Source organism: Pistacia vera, unplaced genomic scaffold, assembly GCF_008641045.1.
Source record: "Pistacia vera cultivar Batoury unplaced genomic scaffold, PisVer_v2 Contig204, whole genome shotgun sequence".
NCBI classification, from domain to species: domain Eukaryota; kingdom Viridiplantae; phylum Streptophyta; class Magnoliopsida; order Sapindales; family Anacardiaceae; genus Pistacia; species Pistacia vera.
The window spans coordinates 1129753-1151458 of NW_022196007.1; the positions used below are offsets into that span (position 1 = coordinate 1129753).

The 21706-nt window shown below is 31.6% G+C and overlaps 2 protein-coding genes across 2 annotated transcripts; one reads left to right on the forward strand and one right to left on the reverse strand.

Annotated features, from left to right (window-relative positions):
* The first annotated feature begins 316 nt into the window (after window positions 1–316).
* On the forward strand, window positions 317–4251 carry LOC116128809 (protein argonaute 2-like). The gene is made up of 2 exons (XM_031414568.1): window positions 317–1722; window positions 2364–4251. Exons 1-2 carry the CDS (start codon window positions 557–559, stop codon window positions 3829–3831), a joined length of 2634 nt encoding a protein of 877 aa, XP_031270428.1. The 5' UTR covers window positions 317–556; the 3' UTR covers window positions 3832–4251.
* A 6619-nt stretch (window positions 4252–10870) lies between these two features.
* Window positions 10871–14521, reverse strand: LOC116128861 (putative E3 ubiquitin-protein ligase LIN-2). Its single transcript, XM_031414632.1, has 7 exons — window positions 13343–14521; window positions 13139–13262; window positions 12094–13043; window positions 11852–11999; window positions 11511–11747; window positions 11109–11418; window positions 10871–10962 (listed from the first exon to the last, which is right to left on the reverse strand). Exons 1-7 carry the CDS (start codon window positions 14386–14388, stop codon window positions 10898–10900), a joined length of 2880 nt encoding a protein of 959 aa, XP_031270492.1. The 5' UTR covers window positions 14389–14521; the 3' UTR covers window positions 10871–10897.
* Window positions 14522–21706: the final 7185 nt, after the last annotated feature.

The following is a 21706-nucleotide window of genomic DNA, read 5'->3' on the forward strand; positions in this document are numbered from 1 at the left end:
ATTCTAAGAAATGTTGAATTGTTTGAGCTATATATCTGAGGTTAGGTATCAAATTTTACATTAAAAGTGGTGGCATTGTTTTAGAAGGACTTATTGTGGATCAAGTGACATGCAGGTGTAGATGCCGCATCACTTGGGCCACGCAGCATTGCTCATTGCAAGTTTGGGTGTAGTTTTGAATCGTTGACACATTGTATTATGTTTGTTCCTCGTTAATGCTATATATCTGAAGTTAGGTATCAAATTTTACATTAAAAGTGGTGACATTGTTTTAGAAGCACTTATTGTGGGTCAAGTGACACGCAGGTGTAGATGCCACATCACTTGGGCTACGCAGCATTGTTCATTGCAAGTTTGGGTGTAGTTTTGAATCGTTGACACATTGTATTATGTTTGTTCCTCGTTAATTGTTAATGAAGTGTTTTGTCGGGATATTATCGTTTTTACGAGCAATTAGTTTCTCCAAATTGAGTGCAAATGGAAGTGATGTTATGATTTGCAGCCTGACCGAGAAAGTTTTTGTTTCATTAATGGTTTTTGTTTTATTGTTCTAGATATGCAAAAATTGAAGATTTCGGGATCGGGGTCTACGTTGTCACCGAGTGTCCCAATGAAGCGCCCTGATAAAGGTGGTACACTTGCCATTCGGACTTTGAGGCTATCAGTCAATCATTTCCCAATCAAGTTTAATCCTGAGAGCATCATAAGGCACTATGATGTTGATGTCAAACCAGAGGAGCTCCCCAAGCATGGTCGCCCTGTGAAAATACCAAAGTCTCATTTGGCTATGATCAGAGACAAGTTGTTTGAAGATGATCCTGCTCGATTCCCTTTGGCATTGACTGCCTATGATGGTGAGAAGAATATTTTTAGTGCAGTGGAACTGACAACTGGAAAATTTACTGTGAAATTCTCTGAAGCAGAAGATATGAAGATTCGTTCGTATGTATTCACTATAAAGCTTGTAAATGAGTTAAAGCTTCGCAAGTTGAAGGATTACTTGACAGGGACACTCTTATCTAACCCCCGCGATATTTTGCAAGGGATGGATGTAGTAATGAAAGAGAATTCAACTCGGAATATGATTTCTGTTGGCCGAAGTTTTCACCCTTTTGAACCTATTCCAGGAGATGACCTTGGAGGTGGAATCACAGCATCTCGAGGATTTCAACATGGCCTGAAGGCCACCTCCCAGGGTCTGGCATTGTGTTTGGACTACTCTGTTTTAGCATTTCGTAAGCGAATGTCAGTTATAGACTTCTTGAGGGAGCATGTTGAGCGTTTTGATCCAAATGGTTACAGAGACTGGAGAAAAGTTGAGAACAAACTGAGAGGAGTAAAAGTTACTGTGACCCACCGTCGTACCAAGCAAAAGTACATCATTGCTGGGTTAACTAGGGAGAATACACGACAGGTAACGTTTGATGCTGAAGATCCAGAGGGGAGGGCCCCAGCAAGGAAAGTCAGACTTGTTGATTATTTTAGGGAAAAATATGGCCAGGAAATTACATATCCAGATATTCCTTGCTTAGATTTGGGAAAAAGTAATCGAAAAAACTATGTACCGATGGAGTTCTGCGTCTTAGTTGAAGGGCAGATATATCCAAAAGAGAATCTGGATAGAAATGCTGGTAAATTCTTGAAGGATATATCACTGGCTCGACCATGGGAAAGACAGGAGATGATATCTAAAATGATAAGGTCTAGGATTGGGCCTTGCGGGTACGTACTATACACCAATACACTTTTTTATTCTAGTAATCTCTGTTAATTAACCTTTCATTTTTTGCACAATTCACTTTAAAGTGGTTTCAAGTAGTTTGGTTAGTTGAGGTGGACTAGTTCCATAATTTACCAAAATTTTTGCGTAAAGTTGTGGCAGAGACTGTGCCTTGATATTTTATATTCAGTGCGCTTATGGTTGAAAAGAATCACTTTCTGGCAAAGTACTTCCCCATTCAAGCAATGTTGCCCTTTCATTATTTTCTTTTGTTTCTATCTTTTTGAGTTTGCAAGGGTCTCATTTAAAAACTGACAAATGTGAATGGCTGCTTGAACATTTTAGGTCATGTTTTTTCTATTTTCAACGATATGCCTGACTGTACAAATGCTCTAAATGTCAATTTTAGTGTAGGTTTTTGTGCACAATCTCTGTCGTTAATGGTTATTGACGATGTTGCTGTGAGTACCACATTTTGAACATGTAGTTCATATATATAATATATATGCATTGGTATACCCAACTCAAATATGACAGTTTCAATAGAACCTATTATGCTGACTGATTGGACAAACCACTGATGGCATGTCTAATCTGCTTGAAGCAGCATCTCAGTTCTAATGTTTTATAAATTTTTTGGCAGTGGGGAGATCACTCGGAATTTTGGGCTTGAAGTGAATACAAGTATGACAAGTGTCGATGGACGTGTAATTGGGCCACCTGAGTTGAAGGTAGGTGCTGTTGGGGGAAAAGTGATTAAGATACAAGTTGAGAAGGAGAAATGCCAATGGAACCTGGTTGGCAAAGCTGTTGTAGAAGGCAAAAGAATAGAGAGGTGGGCTGTAATTGACTTCAGCGCTTCTGATCGATATAATAAACTGGATGTTGCATTTATTGGTGACATTATTGCTCGGTGCGAGAGTTTAGGAATTTTCATGAATGAACCTGCCTATTATCACCCAACTTCAATGAATCAATTCTCCAATGTCGATGGGCTCCGTAACCTTCTTGAAGGTGTTACTTCCCGGGCTTCTAAGAATGCCAAGGGCCATTTACAGATTCTTATTTGTGTGATGGCTAAGAAGGATCCTGGGTACAAATATCTCAAGTGGATCTGTGAAACCGGACTTGGTTTGGTGACGCAATGTTGTTTGTCCAGTAATGCTAAAAGGGCTAACAGAGGCTATGACCAATATCTTGCCAATCTCGCTCTCAAGATCAATGCCAAGCTCGGAGGCAGCAATGCAGAGCTCCTGGACAGGCTTCCCTACTTTGAGGGTGATGAGCATGTGATGTTTGTGGGGGCTGACGTTAATCATCCTGCTGCTCGGAACACAACAAGCCCATCAATAGCAGCTGTTGTGGCCACTGTGAATTGGCCTGCAGCTAATCGATATGTGGCAAGGATTCGGCCCCAAGACCATAGGACAGAGAAGATTCTGAATTTTGGGGACATGTGCTTGGAACTTGTTCAATCTTATACTTGTCTGAACAATGTCAAGCCACAGAAGATTGTGGTCTTTCGTGATGGGGTAAGTGATGGCCAGTTCGATATGGTTCTAAATGAAGAGTTAACACAGCTCAAGGAGGCATGCAAAAGGGTCAATTACTTCCCAACTATCACGCTGATTGTAGCTCAGAAGCGACACCAGACTCGTCTATTTCCGGATAGTAAGAGGGATGCAGGTACCACTGGCAATGTACCACCAGGAACAGTTGTGGACTCGAAAATTGTGCACCCATTCGAGTTTGATTTCTATCTGTGTAGCCACTATGGAAGTCTCGGAACAAGCAAGCCCACTCACTACCATGTCTTATGGGATGAGCATGGGTTTACTTCTGATCAATTGCAGAAACTCATATATAACCTGTGCTTCACCTTTGCTCGGTGCACTAAACCCGTGTCGTTGGTCCCACCAGTGTATTATGCTGACCTGGTTGCCTATAGAGGACGGTTGTACCATGAGGCGATAGTGGAGGGGCAATCTCCGGCTTCAGTATCGTCGCCATCTTCATCATTAACTTCATCTTCATTTTCATCAGTGGCCTCGGTCGATGAGAGGTTCTACAGGTTACACACTGACCTGGAAAACATTATGTATTTTGTTTGAACGGCTGAATCTGGGCCCATCTCTTTTATCTTCTCAAATTGGGACGGAGATAGCACCATTTTGATGAAATGCCAGAACGCAGGTTTACTCCTTCCCTAACTACCTAGAAAAGGAGTTTGTGCGTGAATCTAACGGTTCAAGTCTTTTCTTTTGTTATATCTAGTTTTGCCGCCTCGAATTTCCATGGTTTGTTTAGTAGCCATGTTAATTCGAGGAATCGTCAACTGAGTTTGCATGTGGACTCCTTTCCCTTTTAACCCGTCCGGTGATTGTTTAGATGGCGTGGGTTTGGGTTTGGGTTTGGGTTTGTTTATCATTGTTGTCTATTTTGGTGATTTGGTCTTAAAATATTGTTTGAAATTGCTGCTTTGGCAACTTCAATCATAGACAAACTTCAAATACTAATGAAATATTACTATATATTATGAAAATATCCTTGTCATATTGATGACATTTTGACAGGCTCTAATTTTAGCAGTTGCCACCGCCATTGTTCTTCTCTTCTATTGGGTCAGACAGAGAGAGAATTTATGCTTTGGATTATACGAAACACAGGGAAATGGTAGCTTATTCTTTTTAGGGTTAATAACAATAATCCCCCGTATATTTAAATAACAAAAATTCTTCTATAATTATTGTAATATCAAAAATCTTCTCACTAATTATATTAACGGAAATCTTTTTACCGTCAAGTTTTGTTTAAAATAAAAAAGAAAACGGACAATTAGGTCAATGTTTATTAACTCATTATTTTATAATTTTAAATGCAAAACAGCGGCACTTATTTTTAAAACTCGAAGGGAATTATGTAATTTGATTAACAAAAAAGTTATGGACACCAAATGTTGGTACCGAAATTTTGCACCAATCTATTTGGTATCTGACTCGGATGTGGTCACGTAGGACACAACACATATATTCAGTGAATGAACGGTCATCCAACAATTATGGACGACCCTTCATCATAAATGGACGAGAGTCCAGGAAATATTAATAGACTCTCGTCCATATATTATAGACGAGTCCTTTTACTATGTTGTCCATCTCAAATAATTTTTTTTTTTTAAGTATACAATTTATTTTTCATTTATAAAAAACTATCGCTTGTCTAAGTCAAAAATTTTAGATGAAATATTTATTTTTAAAGCACAAAAATTTTAGATGAAATAAAAGAAAAAAAATTGATTTTTAAAGTAAAAAGCATGGATGCTAGTCCATCTAATGAGTATGGCTGTCCATATACAATGGACGACCATCCAAATGAGATGGATTGGGCGTCCATACTCAAATAATTTTATTTTTTAATTTACAACTTTTTTTTTTCATTTATAAAAAAAAAAAATGCAAAGCAAGAGAGATAGATAAAAAGTATTCACAATGTAGACTTTTTTAAAGATTTTTTTTTTATTAAACTATAATTTGGGTACGGATAACCGTCCATCTTACTATCCATTGTATATGGAAGCCCATCCATTATTAGTTTTTAAACTTTTCTGGATGGGCGTCCATTTTATATGGACACCCGTCCGTAGTAAATGGACACTCGTCTATATTATATGGACGGGAGTCCATTGATATTGTCGTGGACGATCGTTCATTCGTAATGAACAGTCGTCCATAACGTATGGACAGCCGTTCGTGTAAGATGGACGACCATCCATTCACGGAATCAGTATTTTTTGTCCAACATGGTTGTGTCTTAGTGGATGCCACATCATTCGGTAAAAAATTTCGGTGCACAAATTTGACGTCTGTAGCATTACTCTTTGATTAAACCTTATAGGATTGAGAAAAACTCTCGTTTATATTTGAATTTACAAGTTTCACGATATGATTTTAAAATATGAAGCTTTATTGTGCTCATTATATTTCTTTTATTAAGTACACTAACATCTTTCTATAGTGATACTTTATATAGAAATAATCTCTATATAATTACAAAAAAAAAAATTAGTTCTAATTTGGGATAATTATAATAAGAATAAACTCCAAATTGTAATAAATTATAATTTTTTTAATTCCTGTCTTAAGAAAGTTATTTTCACATAGTAATAATTATCTATATATTGTCAAAAAAAAATATATATATATATTATGTTACATTCAAGGTTTAAGATGGAATAAAATATTTATCTAAAGTTTTTACAATGATTTGTTTTAGAATTGTTACTACATTTTTAACTTATGAGTATGTAATAACTCACCAGCATGAACACCTTTCTGTTGATGCCAAAATATTTCTAACTTCTCAAGTATATTTAGAGCTTCTCAAATTGAAACTTTTGGTATTTTCGTACTATCATTCTCATGATTATTTCTTTTCTCTTATTGCCTAATTGCAGCAATAATTACTAAAACAATTAATTGAAATCATAATACATATTACTAAAACGTAAATTATAAAATAAAAAATAAAAATAATAATTTTTGTAACTATGCATTTATTAAGTTATAACTTTCTTAAAATAATAAATTAGTTTGATGTGACTATGAAGAGGTTTTTACTAGTTACTTCTATTTATTTATTCACCAAGATGAACCTAAGACTTTGATCCCGTGAAACCTTATTTTACATGAAGGAATAGTTATAATTTTGTGGTGCAAATTCTTGTAGATTTGATTTTATATTTTTGGCCTTTTCCAATTTGTCTGACTTTGTTCTTTTTGTAAGTGGATAATGAAGGTAGGAATTCAGCCACTATATATTTCAAACAATCGGTGGCTGTTAAAAGGGGACCCCAAAACCAATCACAATTCTGTCTTTCTCTTCTCTTTCTCCGTTTGGTATTTTGTCACTACACAACAATGCATTTTCTTGGATTTATTTGGTCTTAGTTTTCATCCATTTTGGATTTTGTCAATGGAAATACATAGGAAAGACCGAGGAAGAGGACATATACAAAAATTGAAAAGCATGTTGGGGATAAGTTAAAATATATATGGGGTAAAACCTTTCTATAGTTATACTAGTAGAATTAAATTAATTTATTACTATAATGAGATTATAACTTAATAGAAGTGTAGTTATAAAAATTACTGTTTTGATTTTTAATTTTATAATTCATTAGACAAGAAAAAAAATGAAATAATCTTGAAAATGTTAGTACAAAAATACAAAAAGTTTTTTATCAAAAAGCTCTAAACATGCTTAAGAACTAAAAATATTTTGACTTTAACAAGAAAAGTGTCCATACTAGTGAGTTATTACGTACCCGTAAGTTAAAAGATATGGTAACAATTTTAAAACATAAATCATTATTCTAAAGAACTTTAGATAAATATTTTATTCATTTTAAATCTTTAATTTGATATATCATTTTTTTTTTTTTGTAATATACGGATAATTATTACTATGTGGAGGCAATTTTTTTTAAAACAGGAATTAGAAAAATTATAACTTATTACAATATGAAATTTATTCTTATTTATAACCATCTCAAATTGGGATTAGAATTTTTTATAACTATATAGATATTATTCCTATATAAAATATCACTGTAGAGAAGTATTTCTGTATATATAAGTTTTATTGATTGTGTTTTTAGAATACTTGATGGGAGATATTTGATTGAAATTTTGTCTTGGATTTTAAAATGGTATTATAAAATTTCCATTTACCCTGTAATGCTATTGTGGATATTAAAATAGTAGGATGTTTGCATCTTAGAATTTTTATTTACCCTTTAATCCCAAATTGAAATTATTATTATTATTCTTGTCTTTATTTTTATATTTTAAATGAATTTTTCTAATAGTAAATGTTAATTTATTGTGGTTGGATAGTGGTCTCAGCAATTAGCTGGCTATATATTAAGACAAATTATCACATGCCATGGAGCTTGAATAGTGACAAATATTTGACATGGAAGAGGATATTTTTCTTTTTTCCATGAAAAAATAATGCTAGAAATATGAGCTCAACCAAAACCCATTTTCTATATTATAGAAATTAATAAAAGGTAACCAAAAAAAAAAAAAAAAATCCTAGACAACCCTAATTAGGTTTATATACATGCACCCGAAAAAGAAAAAAATTAAAAAGAAAGAAAAGAAAATTAGACGTGAAATTACTAACTCTTAAGGAGAATTGTCACCGTACTAAATAACGGTTAATTTTACTGACCGATGAAATATCTTGATGACGAATAATAATATTTTGATAATGTGTAATGATGGATGTTTTTGTTTGTAAAATAGTATTAATAATTTATTGAATTATCAAAACATCTTTATACGTTATCACGACATCATGATTTATACCTTGAAACTTTACCGAATATGATAACAAGTAACGTTACCGTGCCAACAACCCAAAGTTATGGAGATTAATAAGGATTCCAAAGAGGGCCAGAGAAGTCTTTTTCCAATGATGAGAGCATGGAGAAATAATCTGTCACAAAATTTAACAAATAAAACAAGTAAGCTGCCAAGAACCTACAAAGAATATTTGAACCATTGTCACACTTGTAACTTGGGATAGTTATAATAAAAATAAACTCCACATTGTAATAAATTATAATTTTTTTAATTCCCGTCTTAAGAAAGTTGTCTCTACGTAGTAATAATTATTTGTATATTGCCAAAAAAAAAAAAAAAATGTTATATTACATTAAAGGTTTAAGATGAAATAAAATATTTATCTAAAGTTTTTACAATAATTTATGTTTTAGAATTGTTACTACATTTTTAACTTATGGGTATATAATAACATTTTTCTATAGTGATACTTTATATATGAATAATCTCTATATAATTATAAAAAAAAAAAAAAATTAGTTCTAATTTATGATAGTTATAATAAGAATAAACTCCACATTGTAATAAATTATAATTTTTTTAATTCCCGTCTTAAGAAAGTTGTCTCTACATAGTAATAATTATCTGTATATTGCCAAAAAAAAAAAAAAAAATGTTATGTTACATTAAAGATTTAAGATGAAATAAAATATTTATCTAAAATTTTTACAATGATTTATGTTTTAGAATTGTTATTACATTTTTTTAACTTATGAGTATATAATAACTCATCAGCATAAACAACTTTTTGTTGATGCCAAAATATTTCTAGCTTCTCAAGTATATTTAGAGCTTTTTAAATCAAAACTTTTGGTATTTATGTATTATCATCCTCAGGATTATTTCTTTTCTTTTATTGTCTAAATGTAGCAATAACTACTAAAACAATTAAGTAAAATCATAATACATACTACTAAAATATGAATTATAAAATAAGAAATCAAAGCAGTAATTTTTGTAACTACGCATTTATTAAGTTATAACCCTCTTGAAAAAAAAAAAAAAATTAGTTTGATATGAGCATTGAAAGGTTTTTACAGAGAATTAGTTATTTCTATTTATTTATTCACGATGATCAACCTAAGATTTTGATCCCGTGAAACCTTATTTTACATGAAGGAATAGTTATAATTTTTGGCCTTTTCCAATGTGTCTTGACTTTGTTCTTTTGGTAAGTGGATACTGTAGGTGGGAATTTAGCCACTATATGTTTCAATCAATTGGTGGCTGTTAAAAGGGACCCCAAAACCAATCACAATTCTGTGTTTCTCTTCTCTTTCTTCGTTTGGTATTTTGTCACTACACAACAATGCATTTTCTTGGATTTATTTGGTCTTAGTTTTCATCCATTTTGGATTTTGTCAATGGAAATACATAGGAAAGACCGAGGAAGAGGACATATACAAATATTGAAAAGCATGTTTGGATAAGTTAAAATATATATACACTAAAACCTTTATATAGTTATAATAGTATAATCAAATTAATTTATTATTATAAAGAGATTATAATTTAATAGAAGTATAGTTATAAAAATTACTATTTTAATTTCTTATTTTATAATTCATTAAACAAGAAGAAAGATGAAATAATCCTGAGCAAAAAACTCTAAACATGCTTAAGAATTAAAAATATTTTGACTTTGACAAGAAGGTATCTATGCTAGTGAGTTATTATATACTCGTAAGTTAAAAGATATGACAATAATTTTAAAACATAAATCATTATTCCAAAGAACTTTAGATAAATATTTTATTCATCTTAAATCTTTAATTTAATATATCATTTTTTTTTTAAATATACAAATAATTATTACTATGTGAAGGCAACTTTCTTAAAATAGGAATTAGAAAAATTATAATTTATTACAATATGAAGTTTATTCTTATTTATAATTATCTGAAATTGGGATTATAATTTTTTTTATCTATGTAGATGTTATTCCTATATAAAGTATCACTATAGAATTATTGATTGTGTTTTTTGAATTCTTGATGCAAGATATTTGATTGAAATTTTGTCTTGGATTTTAAAATGGTAGTATAACTATATTTTAAAATTTCCATTTACCCTGTAATGCTATTCTGGATATTAAAATAGTAGGATGTTTGCATCTTAGAATTTTGATTTACCCTTTAATCCCAAATTGAAATTATTATTATTATTCTTGTCTTTATTTTTATATTTTAAATGAATTTTTCTAATAGTAAATGTTAATTTATTGTGGTTGGATAGTGGTCTCAGCAATTAGCTGACTATATATTAAGATAAATTATCACATGCCATGGAGCTTGAGTAGTGACAAATATTTGACATAGAAGAGAATATATATTTTTTTTTTCCATGAATGAATAATGCTAGAAATATGAGCTCAACCAAAACCCATTTTCTATATTATATAAATTAATACAAGGTAACCAAAAAAAGAAAAAGAAAAAACCCTAGACAACTCTAATTAGGTTTATATACATGCACCCGAAAAGAAAAAAATTAAAAAGAAAGAAAAGAAAATTAGACTTGAAATTACTAACTCTTAAGGGGAATTGTCACCGTACTGAGCAACGGTTAACTTTACTGATCGATGAAATATCTTGATGACGAATAATAATGTTTTGATAATGTGTATTGACTAATGTTTTTGTTTGTAAAATATTATTGAATTATCAAAACATCTTTATACGTTATCATGACATCATGATTTATACCTTGAAACTTTACCAAATATGATAACAAGTACCGTTACCGTGCCAACAACCCAAAGTTATGGAGATTAATAAGGATTCCAAAGAGGGCCAGAGAAGTCTTTTTCCAATGATGAGAGCATGGAGAAATAATCTGTCACAAAATTGAACAAATAAAACAAGTAAGCAGACAAGAAACTACAAAGCTCAAATCAGAAGAGAATCCTATTATGATGAGATTTGAACTAATCGACTGATCATTTGCAAATTTTCCAGGATGACAAAAATAAAAAATAATACCTGAAGATTTTGTGAGACACTCTAATGAAAATGAAGCCAATGCTTGTTCTTCATGAGCTCTGTGATAGCTTGAGGATTGTAGCAGTTGAGGAGCAAGAATTGAGCATGCCATTGACAGCAAATTTTCATCACCAAGAGAATGGAGAAACCTGCTCAGCCATGCAACTGTGAAGAGGCTTGCTCTTGCTAAACTTGGAATCCCATTGCCTATGCAATTTGAAAGTGCTGAAAACAAACTCTTGTTGCTACTCTTCACCAAGGCAATTGCTGCCACTTTTTGCCAGATTTCTGTTGCCCGTTCCTCTTCATTCTGCTTATTTTATTTTGAGTAAAAAAAAATAAAAATTATATATTTTCTTTCTTAATTTAATTTCTACAGTATGTGATTCTAATTAAGCTTACCAAGGTTTCATCAAAAGCTACTACTCTCTTGCTGTAGAAAGAATCATCTTTCTCATGGAGACCTCCTTGTTTTAAAAGCCAATTTTCTGGTGTTGCCTCAGAAACATAACCTCCCAACATCATGAGTGCTCTTGCTGTTTGTTCCTGAACCTTTTCATCACAAGTTTGGCAATCCATTGCTGCTATAATTGTCTCCATTGCTTCCTCTCTATACATGCTGCACTTCAATGGATCCCCCTGCAACATTACTGCTACTTCATATATTGTCTCAGCAAAATTCTAATCAAATCTATTGTAAACATGTATCATGGGAATGATGAAGTAAATAGAAATGAAATTACCAGAAGATCAAGCTGTAATAAAATTGCTGCAACCAGTGGTCGTTCTTCTGGTGGAGCTCTTTGCAGATAAACTAACAAAATGTGCATAGTGTTGAAGCCACCCCATCCTCCACTTAATCCATCTAAGAATTTCATCATCTGGGTTCTTCTGCAAATGCATTTTTTTTTTTTTTTTTAAATTTACTCTTTTTTTGAGCTTTAAAATGAGCCTGAAATGAATTATTAGGAAGCAACTTTCATACCTTTGTAAAGAGAGTAACTCAGTTAACAAAGCAATTGCACTTCCATCAGAATTCTTCAGGTTCTGATCACCAGCAATGAGCTCAAGAATTGAGGCCTTGTTCAGATTTTCAGCTAAGAAATTTCTGCAATTTTCATCAGCTTTTATGCAACAAATCACAATGGAGACAGCCTTTTTCCTCTCATCAATTTCTCCTTTCTCAATTCTCTCCATTAATAGGCCTAATCCCCCAAGTGAAACAACTTCTCTTACATTCTCCAGATTCTTATCTTCATCGAAACCGTTTAGTAGCTGATCCAGAAAATAAAATGCAGCCACTCGAGCTCTGCAGCACACTGTGAAAAGGGTCTGCAACTGGTCTCCGAACTCCAGCACTCGAAGGACTAATGGCACCCACTCGGTCGATATCATCTGTTTCGCCTTTGGTTCCAACAGGTAAAGCAGTACTGCAGCCTTCAGAAACAGGCTGTTACTTCTCAAAAGTCTAATGAAAATGACAAGCTGTGGATCTGAGTTCAATATTATCTGCCTATTCGCTTCGTTTCGCGCCACGAATTCCGCCAAGATTGACACTGCAAGCTCCAGAATTTCATCATCACTTGAAGCAAACAAAACTTCAAGCATTGCTTCAATTACAGGAGCCTTCAATAGTTCAGCTTCTGCCGCAGGATCACCATGTGAATTCAACCAAGCCCTGGCGACTACCCGGATTGCAACTTCACATTCAGTCAGATTTTCCGATGAACAGATCGCGGTAATCGCGCTGCTAAGTTCACTTGAATAAGTTTGAACATTGGACTCATTCCTGGTTGAGTTCACTAGGAACTCTTTTGGCGTTCCGCGGCATGTCAGGACTCGAAAATAGTCTGATTTTTCTGAATCAATCCATGAATTTGTTCTTGAAACTCTGTCATATTGATATGATCTTCGCCTAGGTCTTGATTCTTTGTTCTGTCACAATGACAACAATCTATACAAATTTAGCACAGGATCTACAAGATAAAGAAAATTATTGAAGTACTGGGAAAGAGACAAGAGTCACCGACATTAACATAATTGAAGTTATTGTAATTTTCTTCCTGGAGATTCCATGCATTGATTGAATGTCTTCTTTGATGATTAAACTCCACTGAAATCTGCTCAGGTGTGGGGCCAAACACAGTTTGATACCTTGAAATCAAAACCAATGGCAGAATCAGCATAAGTACTGTCTAATCTAATAAAACATGTTTATTTAGTAGCTAGCTTACAAATTTTTGTTCGTGGAGGAGGACTGCGAGGCGAGCGAATCCAATGATCGTCTTCTCCTCGACGATGTTCCTCCATAGCTAGGCCTTGAAGGTAGAGGCACAGAAGGGACAGTGGGTGCATTTGCCCCCACTTTAAGCCATTGTTTATAGTAGAGAGCAAATTTAGTGGTCCCCATGTCCATTTGCTCATTATACACCTTGCTTAAACCTTTCATTCTCTTTTCTTTATCACTACAATTCAAGTTTGAGATCAGCTCAAATTCTTTATTGTACCAAACCTGGAGATGAAGAAGATGAGGCAGGAAAACATGCTCCCAAAGATCAGGAAGCAAATGAGTCCTTACAAAAAACGGCGAATCAACGAAAACTTGAAGCAAATGTCTAGCACAAATCCTGTCATTCTTCTCCAACTTGTAGATTATTGCTATGTAGAGTTGAGCAAATGCTGAGAGATGTGAATTGGGAATGCCACAAGTTGAATTTTGTCTAGAATTTTTTGAGTTCAAAGAGGCAACAATACTCAAAAGTTGAATTGAATTCTTCACCAGTTCCATTCTAAGTTCCTTCTTTGTTGCCCCTTCATCTTCAACCAATATTTCAATGCTTTCAATTCCAATTTCCATGTTTGTCAACACCCCTCCATCTTCACAATCTTTCCTTCTTCTCACCAAGACATTGTTGATCTTCTCTTTAACCGATTTTCGGAAACTTTCATCCTTCAAATACCTGCCAATGAATCCACTGAGGATGGACACCACTGCCCTTATTGCAACTTCATCAATCGGTGCAGCCTCCGCTGATCTTTTCATATTGGTGTTATTGTTTCTAGCTGATGAAACTACCGATGACCCCTTAGACTTCTCGGTCTTCGCCTTTGTGTAGTCGAACGTCCTGACGTTGCGGCAGATGTATATAGGGAGAGTGATGGAATCATCAGGTGGTGCAACTCTTTCTTTGAGCTTCATTATAGGCCTTGAATTTTTTGATAATTTTTCTGGTTCAAAGCCTTCTTCAACAAGAAGCTGATGCAGGCTCGATAAAGGCATGGCGTTACGGAAAAACGGAGATGGTTTTGCAGCAATGGAGAGAGGTTGCAGAGGTTCAAGAACATTATTTCTGGAAGAGAAGATAAAGGAGAGAAATGGAAGAGGTGAAGAAAGAAGAGTAAGTAAAGACAAATAAAAGTTTGATAATTTCTTGGTTGTACATTTCCTAGTTTTGTACTTTGTATGAAAGTGGACCGGGCCGCCCGGTAACTAACTACCATTAAAACTTTCTAACTGCATTAAACCGGTTTTGAAATTAAAATAAATTTAACTTTTATACTCCCCAAAAATCGAAGCAATGTATTGTAAGCGTTTAATTCCATGATGAATGAATTAGGTAAGTCACAAATATGATATATAATCATTGCAGATATTTAACCTAAAGATTAAAATTTTTAGGTTATAAAATAAAATTAAAGAGTTCGGTTATAAGGAAAAAAAAAAAAAAAAGCTATTAGAGCAAACACTCCAATTTTGAACTCGAGTTGACAAAGCAAAGTGAGTAAAAGTATTGTAAATTAGGCCATAAACTGGTTAGTAATAATTTCTTTTTTTTTTTTTTTGTTCATTGTGGGGTAAAATGTTATAATAACCTAAAATTAACTTTCAAGAAATACATGTCTTACTGAAAAATAAAGAGTCCTTTGATGTTTAATTAAATAACAATAATTTTTTTGTGTTTATGAAATAACAAACATTGATTTGCTAGTAATGAATTATTAGTGAGTTTTTGAAACATGCATTATTATCAGTAAAAAAATATTTATCTAACTACCGTCATATCGTTTAATTTAACACTTAAAATTTATCAATAATAAATTTTTAAGCTTATTGAAACCTCAGAATTATTGTCTTTAATCCAATTTTTTTTTTTTTTTAAAATGACATATACTTAGAACGCTATAAAACAAAAACCATTATAAATTCCGACGAAGAAAAATAAAAAACTATAAAGGTTGTTAAAGTATATGCCAAAATTTCAAAAATATTCTACTTGATAATTAATAATTAAAAAAAAAAACAGTTTAAATATGATAAGCACACCGACACTAAAACAGGAGTTAATTAGGACAAAATGTCCTTTACATAAATAAATATAATCAGCCACTTAATTATAAGGTTTCAGTTTTCAAGATTTGGCAGTAGTGAGTTGTCTCTAAGTTCCACCAATACTAAACCTTTTTAGGGTAAGGAGAAGTTTTGGTTTTGGTCCAAGTTATATGTTTGTATATGAGTATTAGACAGAAAGTATATATATAGTTATCTCTCTTATGATCGTCTACATTATTACATGGAACTCGTATGATTAACTAACATCAAAAGATAAATGTTCGAACAAAAATTTTTGTATTGAAAATTATGAGAAATTTTGTCTTTAAATGTTTACCCGTGTTTGAAACAAATGGAACGTTAGTGTCTGAGAGTTCTTGATTGTATATACCCTAATATGTCATCTATACATGGAGTTAACAAAATCTACTGTATTTGCATATATTAATTTGAAAACTATGAATTATATTTGATTGAAAAAATGGACATGCCACCCTGATGGCTCGTCGACGGTGGCAATGACAATCCGATGTTGACGGTAATGCCGATATTCAGATTTTTAGCTTAAATTTATTTCTATATGTTATAAATAAAATCTTTATTGTAAAGTTACTTCATGCATTTTTTAAATATTTTCCAAAAAGCATTTATAATTATAAAAACATAAATATAACACTAATTTGAAAATCCAATTTACATATAGATTTTGAAAATCAAAACAAATTTGGAAATATATTTTACCAAAAACACATTTTTCATCTTTTTAAGATAGGATCGGATGAGAGGAGGAGCCGATATTTCTAAACTAATCTAAACAAATATTTCTTGCACTCTACCGAGAATACGTTTGATATTTAGATTAAAATATGATATGATCGATATTAATATTTTTACTAAATTAAAAAATATTATGCACATTAATTTTAATATTCATTGAATTATTCATAAAATGTCAGACAACGTTATCAGCCGTACGATTTAATGGATGATCCTCAAATTTCTAACATCTGGCAGATGATAAATTAGTTGCGTGATGCAAGGGGGCATGGTGTGACAGACTGACAGGATAATGCTACACCTTTTATAGGGAAAAAAGAATAAGCGACTTTTTCCCCACCAAGGTTTGGCGAATCTTTAGTTCCCACCCCTAGTTTCATAAACTACAATTCTCACCCTTAAATTAATGCCATTACTTTTTTTTTTTTCAAGATAACTCTTACATCTCAAATTTCACTTAAATAACCCCAGAGACTCCCGACCAAGTCAAAAATAAGACCTGATTCTGACACCATTGGACCTCCTCCACACCACCAATAGCATTTCCTTGTTCTCCTCACCAAAACTCATAATTTTTCCACCCGATTGCACCTCGACGAGGTGCTTAAATTTGGTTGAAAAGGGGCAAAAAAATACGAAAACCTAAGAGAGAGGCTACAGTGATCGACGGGCAATTGCAGTCGATCATGTTGGGGGTTTTGGTGGGGGAAAGCTGGATATGTTATTGGTGGTCTTAGGGGTAGTTTTTGGTGTCGAGACTTGCCGGAAGTTAGATGAAACGTCGATTAACATTAAAAGTGATGACCGACGATTAGGGGGTTCAATTAGGCAGGGAGGTTAGGGTTTTAATATGGGAGTTGAGAGGATTGTAATGGTAGTATTAAGAGGGGTCGATATGCTGGAAACAAGCCGAAATGGCTTGAAATCGCTAATGGGGATGAATTTTTGAAGTGAAGGGTTATTTAAAAATTTTTTGGTGGAGTGAATTTGAAAAGTGAAGGATTATTTTAAAATTTTTATTTTTGAAATGACCATTTTACCTTGTTTAACTGATAGATTTGATAGATTAAATAGTTATTTGTTAATTTAAGGGTGAGAATTTGTAATTTATGAAACCAGGTGGGACCGTATATCCACGAAACCTTGGGTGGGAATATGTCGTTTACTCGGGAAAAAATACTCACCGTTCGATGGTGATTGGTGATCCATCGTTTTCAAAATTTAATGGGCTCTTTAATCACTTAGTTTTATTATTATATTATAATACTTGATTTTATATATTATGGTAAATTTTAAATACAATAACATACCATTTATCATACTAATATATTATAACATCTATAAATTAATAATTTTGAGACCATGTAAATTCTATTAATTAAAAGAGGTATTAATTAATTGATAAATTAATAAATTATTTATTTTTAGAGTGTATTTATGATTCGACGAACATACATTTAATCAACTAAAAATTCATTATATTTTACCAATTTAATCAATTGAATATGAATTAATCCACTAAATATATATTAAAACATTAATTTAAATTTATTGTATTTATGTATTTAGTTAAATCGTTGCTAATATTACTGAAAATTATGCTATTGACAAAACTGAGAATGATACAATAGCTTTGGAGCCTGTTACGCATAAGGAAGCACCCAAAGCATCAACAACACTTTATAATTTTTTATTGCAATTCGAGGATTCAACCCCAAAACTTTTAGATGTAATGAGAAAAATTAGATATGAGATTTAACAAGATTTAAATTTTAAGAAAAAACAAGTAACAATAAAGTAATATTTTAATAAAATATCATAGTCAATTATGAATTTAATCTACTATCCCAAGTCGGGACCATAAGAAATTATGTAAAGCTTTCCATAAAAGTATTATTTTATTATTGAATAGGACCGCATAGTTATGTAAGGCTTTCCATAAAAGTATTATTTTATTAATTCATCAAAATTATTAATTTAATCTACTATTCCAAGTGGAGACCATAAGAAATTATTATATAATAGAGGTTACTAATTTATCGAGTATTAATTTATAGAGGTTATACTGTAATTGTATCTAATAAATTATGATATTTCCCTTTTTCTTTTATGTATACTAATGTATGACTCTTAAAGTTTAATTAAATAACCAAAAAAAGGTTTAAATTAAAAAAAAAAATTTGTTATTAACAAACTATTAAAACTTCTTTCAATTACTAATATGAAATTTCATGGTAAAATTGTTGTTGTAGATCTTGATAATAACAAACAAACAGAACCCATTTACGAGCCAATTAATTATAAACTGTCACGTCGAGTGTTGTAAAAAACAGATAATGAGATTGAGTCGTAGACCTGTCATTACTTATTGACTTAATTGCTCTTTTGCATTTATTTAAACATCAAAAGCTTAAAGATGATAAAATATTTTTTGTTATTTCTGAAACGTCAACGAGATTATTGTTATTAACTCTTATATTAACTTTACAAGTTCGTGTTATGTATTAATATTATAAACCGATAATCTCTAATTCCACAAACAAAAAAAAAAAAAAAAAAATTAAAAACAAAAATTACCACGTATAGAAATTTTAGACATACTCTCTCCAACGAGAGTTTAGCTCTACATTTGAAATTTTATACAAGAGAGGGAATGAATAACATTTAAAAAGATCCCAAAGAGAGAGACCAAAAAAAAAAAAAAAAAAAAAAAAAAAAAAAAATTGTGAAAGACAGTAATATTGAAGAACGTCTTAATTCTAACGTTGCTGTTCTTGTAATAATACTCTCTCTCTTTTTATTTTTATTTTTTTTCTCCTCCTCACATTTTTTAATGTCATTTCTCTTTCCCTTTTATTGTCTCATTCTTTATTCTGTATCGCTTTATTTAATTACATATTACATTATTCTAAATCTATTTATGTCAGGGTCTTTTGGTACAATTTATAAAAAAGTTATTGGTTGTTTGGATAAGAAATTAATTTACCAAAAAAGGTTTTAATATAATAAAGATATTTTTGATATTTCAACACTTTAAATAAGCTTAAAAAGAGTTTATGAGAGAAGTTCAAAATTTAACGCAATCAAATAGTCTATTTGAGTTTTTCCCATAATTTATTCGAAATCTTATAAGTATTTTTGAAACGCAACCGAACATTTTAAAAAAAATTCAAAAGTGCTTATAGTTTTAAATATGTTCTACTGATGAGTGGATAAATACAAGCAAATAGACTATATTTTAAAATTAGCTTTTAAATCAAATATTTTTATGGGAAATTAAATAAAAATATTAATTAAGTATAAACTTAAGAGTAATCAAACGTATAAATGAATACATTTTTAGAGTAGAAAAAAAATTAAAGACCATAGTTTTTCTTCATTATTTTTTGTGGAAATATAATTCAAGGAATAAAGAAAAGAGTAAATTGTATATCTCCTACCATTAACAATTGAAGAGAGAACATCATATCCCAATTAATAATGAGCATTCAGAAATTCATATATTATATGCAAGTGAAATTATTATGGACTCTTGAAAAAATTTCTTAAGTTAACTACCTTTGGGTGGCCAAGTGGTTCGATAGGGACTACTAGATATATTACTCCAGATGTCTTGAGTTCGAGTCCTTTCTCAGTTACTAATAGGAGTAGTTGTTGGAGCCCTTATCCAATCGATAATTACAGGGTTTTGAGAGATTAGTTGAAGTGCGAGTAAGCTAGTCCGGATACCCACGATTATTAAAAAAAAAAGTTCTTAAGTTTAATTGTCATAAGATTATTTAGAATATTCTTAAAAAATTGAAGGGTTTCTTCTATTATCATAATATTTTTTGTAAATATTGGGTGACAATGAAATTCAAGATATCACACTAAAATACAACAAAAAACATATATATATATATAACATGATTAATTTTTACTATAGCTTGATGTAAGGTGGTATGACAAATATAAGCATATATTACATTCATCAATTAGATAATTGAACTATTGATATCAAAATCATATCAAATTTAGTCAAAAACAAAATCTATTTCTAATTTCATAAATTACGGTTTCTCGTATCATGTCGTATGTTGAGAATAAGTTTACGATACATAATTCAGAAGCTTCATCTATTGTCCAAGTACATATTAAAAGTAATGTGAACAAAAGTTCAAAGAAGAAAGATTTTTTTTTTTTTTTTTTTTTTTTTCAATTTGATAATGAAGAATAGGGTAGGTACTCTATGCAACTAAAATCCAAGAAGTGAAAAAAGCACTTAAAGATATTTGTCCTAGAGATTCAATCCCCATGTCCATGTTCATGTAATTAATTTCTTCATTGAATTGAATTGAATATATAAATTGATAAAACCTATAGAGAAGGACTTCTCCATTTGTTTGCTTTCTTGGAAGCTTATAAAGTCAAATTGAAAAGCACTTTGCTTATCTTTCTAATCAGGAAAATTGTGGTTGTGGAAAAAGAATGGTTGGGTCTTTTGTACCTTCAACTTGACTACAGAGAGAGAGAGGCCTTCCCAATTGCGACTTTTATTTGTTTGATTGTGAGACCAATCATTCATCTCCACACTTTTATTATACTTTCAATATGAAACTCTACATCTCATAACATTAGCCCAAGAGGCTTGGCCCACTAAGGGCCCTATTGCCTTATTGAAAGGGTCACTTTAATTGTTAAATGGGTAGTGTTATTTAGGCCCACTAATTCTCTTTCTAAGCCCAAATGATAATTAAAATCATTTTTAATATATTATTTTAAAATACATTTTATTTTATTCCAAGACTGACCTTTTTTTTTTTTTCATGATTATTGTCTTACATTTATTGAAATCGTCTGTTGTCGCTTCATATTTCATGACACTTTTTAAAAGTGGTTTTTTTATTATCGTATCCGATCATAAACATGATAAGTAAAAAACATGTTTATTTTAATATTGATTATTCACTTCAAAATTCAATCATATTTTATTTAACTAAAAATATTTAATAATTATCTTTCACAATAAAGTTTATAAATTAACAAAAAATCCCACCCACCCAAGCTTCTATCGACCACTAACTATCACCATCGTCGATCGTTGGTGCCAGAATGACGCATGATTGATCGAATCTGACTAATTGTGTATTGATCTCACCGTTTTGAGCCAGATCTACAACGAGAGATCTAACTGTTGATGACGACCATATCTTGGCCGTCATTAACAGCCAAATTCTAGTCATTTCTTATCAAATACACGATGGATCTGACCAAAAAATAGCATATCAGTGCACGAACGACCAAATCTATCATATCATGTGCTATTTCAACAACTTTCGACCATCGTCTGACGGTGGTGCCTAGCTACTTGCAATCTGTTGGGTGATTAGAGGTGTTTTTGTTAATTTATAAACTTTTATTGTGGATTGTGTTTAGCTAAATTAATAAATGTAGGGAGTTAAAAAGTAATCTAAATATTTCCTAAAAATGTACCAAACACATTCTCACAATA